Source organism: Erithacus rubecula (genome assembly GCF_903797595.1).
Source record: "Erithacus rubecula genome assembly, chromosome: 3".
In the NCBI taxonomy this organism is placed as follows: Eukaryota; Metazoa; Chordata; class Aves; order Passeriformes; family Muscicapidae; genus Erithacus; species Erithacus rubecula.
The window spans coordinates 134229055-134238526 of record NC_136689.1 but is presented as its reverse complement, the minus strand read 5'-3'; the positions used below and the strand labels follow the sequence as shown (position 1 = coordinate 134238526).

Sequence of the window (9472 nt, the reverse complement as noted above, 5' to 3'; positions counted from 1 at the left end):
AGTAGTTAGTTTTCTTCACAGTAGCTTATTTTTGGGTTTGTGCTTAAGTGTCGGGATGTTTTCGTTATTGCTGAGCAGTGCTTAAGGCACAGAGTAAAGGCACTTTTACTTTCCTTATTAAAGTGTCTTTATCTTAACCCACGAGTTCTCTCACTTCACCCTTACAATTCTCTCTATCCCAATGCAGGGGCAGTTGAGTGAATGGCTGCCTGGGGCTGAGTTGCCATCTGGGGTTAAACCACAACTCTGGTCCAACCCAGCCCTGTTCTGTTCCTAACCTTACTGAACAGCAGAGCAATCATCAGGGCCCAAGGCCCATCACCCTCAGCTGTTTGTATTCCAGGAGTCCAGCACAGCTCTGCTCTACTGAGATGGCACTGGGTGCTACCAGTGCTTTGATTCTGCATTGTAAAGTTGCATTTTTCCTATTAAAAATAAGGAAAAAAACTACAGGTGAAATAGGCAAGACTAGAGATGCCATTACAATGTTAGGAATATCAACACAATTGTACACCCTCTGGGACATTCTTAATAAATAAAGACCAACACCAAGAGACATATTGGTTCACATGGTACTTACAGAGAAATTTAGGCTGGACAGGGCTTTTGAGGGCAAGCTATTGTGTTATTTTAGGTGAGTTTCATAATCTCTAACAGGCCAGTTGTAAAAAATAGTTTTATTAAGATTAGCAGCCTTGATTTAGAAAGAAGTCAAAAATCCCACCAAAATCCATATGGAAGCCAAGAAGCATTTCTAAAAAACTGCTACATAGCATGTGAATTTTAACACAAACCATGATGCTGGAGAGAATAATGAAACATGAGGGTTCCTAAATATTTTGTCACAAACCCAATACTAAATAAAATAATAAATTATAAGGACAATAACCTGCAAATACTGGGATACAGTAATAAGCAGTAGCACTTCATAAAAATAAATTTTAATATTAACAACTCAATTTCATATGACTGCATATTAATCTTTTTTTCAAAGTTCAAACAATGTTCAACTTCTGTGTTGTCTACAAAGATGGGTTTATTCTCCTTCATTCTTCTGCACTGACTGCATGACTTCTGCTTTAACTCTATTTCGTTTTCTTTTTCTTCTTTTCTTCTTTTCAGCAGAAGGCTCCTGCCCCTCCTGAGTTTTCTTCTTTTTCTTCTTCAGACAGCTGAGAGGATTGGGGCCACCTGCCCTTTTGCGTTTTCTTCTCTTTTCACCTTCTTGTTTTACTAGTCCTTCTTTTTCTTTAAGCTCCACAATACTTTGTTTTTGGTGCTCTGGAACAAGCTGATTTGTCTGCAACTTTTGAACAAATGCCAAAGACTTAGGAGAAGGTTTGTCTAGAACCATAGTGTTCTGAATAATAAAGAGGAGAGGAATGCCAGGCTTCCTTTTCACTTTGTTTGATAATTCCTGGTCCTGCAAAATTAAATACTTTAGTCAATATTTTCAGATTAAATGGTATTTGCAATTCAAATGCACCTACTTTTAATAGAAACTATGAAGATAAATTACATTATGAAAAAGATAAGAAACTTAATCTAGCAGATATGCATGGCAGTGCCTTTCAGAGCAACTAAATTTCAATTTCTCTCCTGATTAGCTGTACTTCTGACACAAAATTTACCAACGTGTTCTTTTTCCTGCATATATATGCATACATACATTTTTTCAAGGGAAAGAAGTTCCAATTCACTTGTATGCAGAATGCCACACCACAAGAAGTAACATAATTTTTAAGGTAATAAATAATCTTTGAAGTGCTGTAACTTATGTAACTATAAAGAATTCTACTATAAACTATTTTTAATATATTGTATATAATTTGTACATGCACTCCCAGTAACAAACCCAAGAAAAAAACACCTGTTTTATCTGTATAGTTATTTATTCTTTAGTTCAAAATTTCTTAGAATTTAAGTTTTCATTTTTCAGACTACTGTGCAAAGCAATTCAGAGAAGGGGGTGCACACACAAGCAATATGCAAATTAACGAGTTGTTTTTTACATGTCAGCAGGTAATCAGTATGTTTGTATACTTTCAGCTAAACTAAACAGTATCATTACAAAGTTAAAAAAAATCTTGTTGTTCAAGTAAGAGAAAAGATTCCCTGCTTCATAAATGGGACATACATTAAAGAACAAGTAAGGCTTTACATTATTAATTCCCACAAACTATTTAAAAACCTCATAATCGAGGTTACTGTAAGCTTCTTTTTCCTTAGGTATCAAAGCATCACTTCAAAAGAAATGGAGCTCCATTTCCCATGAGCTTTTACCTGTGTAGCAATAAAGTAGTGATGAGGGTTGCCATCTTCAATCATGGACAGTAAACAGGTTGAACCACTCACAGGATTCTTATGGTGAGAACAGTTTCGAACTTGAAATGTCTGGGCAATTAATTTTGCTCCATACAGTGCTTTCCCCAGTGATTCAAGTTCTTTTATAACACATCTGAAAATCAAGAGAGATAATAATTTTAAACAAAAAAAAATCATATTTTTTACAACAGCAAAAGGCTGATGTGAGTTACTTAGAAATGAGTAACACCCAGTTGTTCAGGCTCTATGATTTGTAAATGGTATCCAGAACTCTGAAAGCAACAGCCCATCTGAAAACATCAGCAAGGTTTCCTTGGCTGTAAATATGATTAACCAGTAATAAAATTAAGATTTTAAATCATATTAAAAGATTTAAAAATAATTCACATCAGTGGCAAGGCTGAGTCCTTATATTCATGTTTGGATACCACTAGGCATATGAACCACTACTTAGCAAATAAAATTATTTTTAAAATTTGATTTGTTTTTAAATTAACGTATTATAAAACTTGAAAATTTAGTTTATTTTTTAAAATGGAAATAAAACACCTGGGGAACAGCAGGTCAGTCAATCCCACCTCTGTGCCTGGCAAGATTATGGAACAGATCCTCCCGGGAAGTATATAAGGCATGAAGAAAACCAGGAATTGACTGACACAGCTTCACTAAGAGGAAATCATGAAAAATGTGGTGCCTTCTGTGACAGAGTTACAGTGCTGATGGATAAGAAAGGGCAGCAGATGTCACTCAATTGGACTAAGCTAAGCTTTTCACACTGTTCCACACAACATCCTTGCCTTTACATTGGAGGCGTGGATTTGACAGATGGATCACTTGGTGGATGTGGATTGACTGGAGGGTGGCACTTGAAAAGTTGCAGTAAACAGTTCCATGTCCACATGGAGACACCAGTGACAAATGCTGTTCCTCAGGGGTTGGTGTTGGGACCTGTTTCACATCTTTGTCAGTGACATGGACAGTGGGACCCAGTGCACCCTCAGCAAGACTGCCACCCACACCAAGCTGTGTGGTGCTGTTGACACTCTGGAGGGAAGGGATGCCACCCAGAGGGGCCTGGAGAGGCTTCACATGGGCTTGTGTAATCCTGATGAAGTTCAACAATTCCAAGCGCAAGGTACTGTGTATGGGCCAGTACAACCCAAGCACAAATACTGGGAAGAGAATGGATTGAGAGCAGTCCTGAAAAGAGTGACCTGGGAGGTGTGCTGGTGGACAAGAAGCTCAACATGAGCTGGCAGTGTGAAAGCAAACTGTGTCCTGGGCTTTATCAAAAGCAGCACAAGCAAGATGAGAGAGGAGATTCTCTCCCCTACTCCACATCAGTGAGACCCCACCTGGGAGTCAGAGTGAGCCAGCTCGTTTCCCCTGTGAGGCTCTTTTCATAACATTGAGGTGCTGTCTCAGCAACTCGGTGTTCTGACAGCAGGGAAAACGCATCCATTCAGCTGGCCTAAGTGCAAGCTGGTCAAAATGGCCAACAGATATTGGTGAAAAAAGAAGCAAGAATGACATTTTAACATAACAGGAACAGTTTGGATCAAAGCCAATTCCCAAACCTTTCACAGGTAAATATATGACAACACTTTATACTATTTAGAAATGCAGGCCAGTTCCATATGCTGTGCAAGAAGGCTCTGTGTTTTTGGAGCCTAGGGTATACTTCATCCTGGTGTTTTCACTATTTGCCTCCATAGTGTGCAGTGGGCTACTCATTGCATATATACACTGTAACTGTCTTTTGTATATTAATATAAACAATATACGTAATCAAGTAATAACAAAGGCAGCTTGAAGCAACTCCAGTATGTAGTGTGCATGCTTTATTTCTAGGTCTTTGTCTAGCCCATCCTTGTTTTCCCTTGCGAGCAGCTGCTTTGCAAACAACCCGCTACGGGAGGCTGCAGCTCCAGCCGGGCAGGAACTCGCCCCCGGCCCAGATCTCAGCTTGCCCCGCTCTCAACACTTGGCCAAGCAGACGCTGCGGGTGGAAGAGACCCACCCGGCCCTCTCCCACGCAGCCGGTGCCGCTTTCGGAAAGCAGCCGGGTGTGAGGGGTGCCCCAGCCTCCTGCACGCCCCGCTCCCCGCTCCCCGGCCCGCGGCGCTGCCCTACCGCGTGGTGCAGAGCTGCGCGGCACCGTCCAGGTACCCGGGCAGCTGCTCCCGGATCTGGATCTTGTTGCGAAGCGCGGCCTGGCAGAAGGTGCCGTCCAGCAGCACCTGGAAGGGCTCGCGGAACTGGAAGTTGTGCTTGTAGAAGCCCATGATCTTCTTAGCGTGCTTCTGTCTCGTCACCCCCATGGCGCCCGCGCTGCGGCCCGGAACGGCCGCGGCTGCTCCGGAAGCTGCGCCAGGCCCGGGCGGGGCCTCAGCGGAGAAACGGGACCGGCCGGGCCGTGCCGGGATGTGCTCTGCGGAGCCGGGACCGGCCGGGCCGTGCCGGGATGTGCTCTGCGGAGCCGGGACCGGCCGGGCCGTGCCGGAATCTCCCCCGGACAGCCCGGACCGGCCGGGCAGCTGCCCCGTCCCCCCGCCGGTCCCGCCTGCCTGTCCAGCCCTGCACACGGGTAACCTCAGGGCTGGTTCATTGCCCCTTGTTCTGCGGTGCTGTGCTGGCTCCTGCCTTTGCTAAGATCAGAAATACCGAGGTGGTTTTTTTTTTTGTTTGTTTGGGTGGTTTTTTTTTTTTTTTCTAGTTTACTGTGCGGATAAAGTAACAGTTGCTATCGTAGAGACTGTAGTTTAATCACACATCAGCATGCAGAATCACAGAATCAATTGGGCTGGAAAAGCCCTCTGAGGTCACCGAGTCCAGCTGAGGATGGGCGGCTCTCTGTCAAGCAGACCATGGCACCGTGCTCAGCCTTCAGCATCTGCAGAGACTGTGATTCCACCCCTCCCTGCACAGTCCCTTCCAGTGTCTTATCACCCTTCTCTTACGAAATTTCACCTGATGTCCAATCTAAACCTCTCCGGGCGCAGCTTAACACTGCATCTTCTCATCCTGACACTTATCACCCGGAAAACTTCAGAAGGTTTAGTCAGTGCCCATTTATATTGTTTGCCTGTATTGGCTACATTAATCTAAGTTCAATGTGTACAAAACCAAAATTGAAAAGTACATATTCTACATTATAATTATTTTTTTCCATGACAATTTAGTTGTGCTGCAATCTGGAGATGCAGCTGTCATTGAAAAAGTGTGAAAACTCCTCCCTGTCCAACACAAAACATGAACACACCAGGCATCTGGCATTAAGAAATCAAACTTACTGCCCCTGTTTTACCTAGGCAAGAGGATGTAATACCTTAACACCATCAAAATGATAACTGGAGACACCTGTCTTGCTGTGCAGGTTCCACAGGAGATATTTTTCTGCCTGGGACAACTGTACTGCAAGCAAAACCATGGCAAGCACCTGCCAGTTTGTTGTAATCAGTCAGGCTGCTCTAAGGTCATTTAAGCAAATACCCAGCTGTCATATTGGCCTTTTTGCTGGCAAATAGACATGGAAAATGAGTGCTTCTAAGCAAGTTAATTATCATCAAGAGAAACTGAAAAATAACGGATTTCATTACTATTATAGAAATTCAAATGTTTACACGGGAAAATATTTTAAAGCACTTAGGATGAAAAGGTAGTTGAGAATATTTTCCATGGATCCTATTGTGCTGTTGACTGTATTTTTCTACCATTAAATCCTCCTTTCCAGCTGTCTTCAGGGGACAGTTGTGTGTGCTTTTGAGTATTATGGACATACATGGATATATGCCTTATTATGAGCTAAGTGACATGTTGAATTCATTATTAGACATAGTCATATATAAAAGTCTTCATTAAACTTCAGTCCTGTAGCTGATGTGTTTCCATAATGCCATGATGATCCAGTTCTCCTGTCTAACTGTGTAGTTTCATTATTGATGATAGACAGGGACATTCAGCAAGATTCCAAAGTAAAACCTTACTAGAGGAATTATTTTTTCTTCAAGTAGGTTTTTGCTTGTTCATTTTTGCATTTTGTGTGTATGTGATGACAACTAACTGCCCAAGGACAGGAACTTATTTCATGTTAATAACATTTTCCACACCTTACAGCTAGAATGAGGAATCTCCTGTGATAACAGCTGCTATTACAGAATGAGGATAAAATGAAAAACAAGTAAATAGGCCTGGAACTAGTTTTTGAAGCACAAAGTAATATGTGGTCCAGAGTAGGGTGTTAAATACCATTGTGATGAGATGCTGTTCCCCTGGTAAATAGCATCATCAGAGACAAGTTGTAATGCAGTTGGTATAGTGGAATATGTTTGATGCCTTGAAAGCTGCCTAGACAGTGTTCAAGGAATAAAGTAGATATTTATTAAAAAGGCCTTTGCAGCATACACTAAAATTCATTATATCTCTTTCAAGTTCAATTCTTTTACTATTCCCATGAGCCATCTGTAAAGCAGATTTAAAAAAAAATAAACCTAGGGATCTTATGAGAAGTGTTGAATCCTGACATCTCTGGTCCCTGAGGTTTGTTGCTTCTGGCTGCTGAAATCCATCCATGTACACTCTCTGAATCCAGCAGGATTCTTATGCTCCCATGTGTCCTGGGCAAGCGTGGCACACACAGAGGACACTGACAGAGCCAGCCACAGAACTCTACCAGGAATGACACATAATGCAAGTTCAGAGTGAAGTTCTGCTCTCCCTCTCCCTCTGAACAGGACTGAAATGCCCAGGTGATCACTCACACACCCTCAGTCACAAACCCCCATGGCCCTCAGTCCATCTAATGCCTGGCTCTCCCGTGCATGTACGTGTGTCTCCTGCTCACTGGCTGCTCCAGTTTACATCTGACAGCAGATCACACATCTACAGGATTGAATTCACTGGGGCAGGATGTTCAGGTGCAAAAGAAAAGTTAGAAACTGGTTTCATAAAAGCAGAGGACTGGTTGCTGTGATCAGGCAGAGAGCTCTGTAAGACAAATGTACTGAATGCTGCCAGCTCACATGTGAGTGAGTCTCTTTGCATCTCATTTTCCCATGTGTCTTCCCAGATCCTTCCTCTCCCTGCCTTTGGCCAGTTTTGTGAACATCCCATAGAAAATTTTGCAGGCTCCTGTTAATACCCCATAAGAAATTTTGCCCAGTCCTATCCACTCCATGAAATATCTTGTGGTACTTATGGATAATGATGTTTTCCCATTCTTATCAGAGACAAAGCTCAGACAGACCCTCTTCAGAGTGTCTTCCTGGGCAGCTCCTTTAATGGTCTCAAGGTTTCTGCTCTTCACTCTCGTCTTTGTTACCATCTACATAGCAAATCTTTTGCACCTGAGTGTGTTTCATATATCACTTTCCCTCTTGTTGCTTTTATACTGAACAAACACAATGAACACAATGAACCAGATGCTTTAGCATCCCACATACCCTTACAAAGACTGGAAGGAGAATAGCAAAGCTTGTCATAAAGATCAGGGGAAGGTTATGTTTTAGAAATTTCTAGCCAATGCATTTTTAATTTAAAAGTTTCATCAGTTATCTGGCTGCACCACCAAAATACTTTGAGTTTGGGGTTTTGAGTGTTCTAGTGTTTTGGGGAGTTTGGTGGTTTTGGGTTTTATTTGTTTGTCTTTTGTTTGGGTGGGGGGTTTTTTGGTTTGTTTTTGTTTTCGGTTTGTTTGTTTTTGTTTTTGTTTGGAGTTTATTTGTTTTTAAGTGAGCATTTTATTGAAGAACTGACAAACCACTTGCATCTTCAGTAGCTTGCCTAGCAGCAGTGTCATTGTGGAAGTGAGCCTGAGCAGAAATGTGGAGGTTGTTTTAACATTATCTTATTAATGTGACTTGCATTGTCCAAAGATAGGAAACAAAATTTGAATGGGGAACTTCTTCTGAAATGTAAGTCCTTGTTTTCTGCCAGACAGGCTATAGTTAATGGGTACAGCTCTGATCTGACAAAACAGTTCCTTTTTCTTCATCATCAATAATATGAATACCTAGTAGGTAGATAGTATTTGTGAAAAAAGGTGTCACTGAAGAAGGAGACCCTCTTTCTCTATCCAAACTGGAAGGAGATCTTCATGCTGAACTCCCCAAGCCTGTGCAGGCATCACAGGAAGCAGGATTTCACCAGGCACACTGCACACAAAATGAGCTCCAGCAGAAAATTATCTCTTTGCAGAGCAGACTGTCTCTTGGCATAAATGAGTTCAGCTCTGGTTTTGAGTGCTAACTAATGCAGTAGCAGAATTAAATAACAAAATTGCTGTGACATGGATTACTTGAAGTGAAAGCTGTTCATTATCAAAGGAGCTTTGATGTAGGCCTAGTAACAAGGATTTCCCTTAATAGCTGGCACTTGTCAAATGCTTGTAGCTTGTTGGGAAAATAGCTTCTGGTTCTCCCAAAGTTGTCTCCTGTGTCAGACCTTTTTAATCTGAATGTGTTGCTTTGGGCAAATGTGCTGAGTGGTTATCTGCAGTAAGTCTTAGCACCGTGGGTAAATATGAGAAACTAAGTGATTTGCAAAAAAGAAAAGGGTAAAGTTTTCAATCAACATTAAAAAAACAAAACTCAAACTGTAATAAACACAGGCCATAAACATGGTTGGAACTTATCTGAAAATATTTTCCTAGGCAGATTTTTATTTATTTTTCTGAAGTATGTATAGACCATAGAAGAAGATTCAGATGCATTTACTGCTAAATTATATTTGTCAGAATGTATATTACTCATTGCTAGCCCCTCCTTTCATTACATTGGGGCTGGTTTTGAGCTTTTGGATTTTAGTTTTCATCATGTGCATTCTTCCTTTACAGTGCCTGTTTTTCTGATATTTCATGGGAATACAGTATCTAGATTTATATTAGCCATGGCTGTGACAAGTTCTGTTTTTCCTTCATGGATTGGTATGATTTAAGCAGATGAAAATTTTGTGTATGACAAAGCTTTCTGCTTTTCTGACTCTACCATTACTGTAGCTAGAAAATTATTTCTGGCTTAAATACCATAACAGCCAATCACTGTATGTCCCACATTAACTATCTTTTAAATTGTATATCATAGGAAGCACACATTTAATGTAGAGGTCAGCATATTTAGTTTCACAAGGGTAAGAAATAAAATACAGAGAA

The 9472-nt window shown here is 41.3% G+C and overlaps 1 protein-coding gene across 1 annotated transcript; it reads right to left on the bottom strand.

Moving 5' to 3' along the window:
* Positions 1-662: 662 nt before the first annotated feature.
* Positions 663-4804, bottom strand: UTP23 (UTP23 small subunit processome component). The gene is made up of 3 exons (XM_079301889.1): positions 4459-4804; positions 2284-2458; positions 663-1423 (listed from the first exon to the last, which is right to left on the bottom strand). The coding sequence occupies exons 1-3, from the start codon at positions 4644-4646 to the stop codon at positions 1037-1039; spliced, it is 750 nt and encodes a 249-aa protein (XP_079158015.1). The 5' UTR covers positions 4647-4804; the 3' UTR covers positions 663-1036.
* Positions 4805-9472: the final 4668 nt, after the last annotated feature.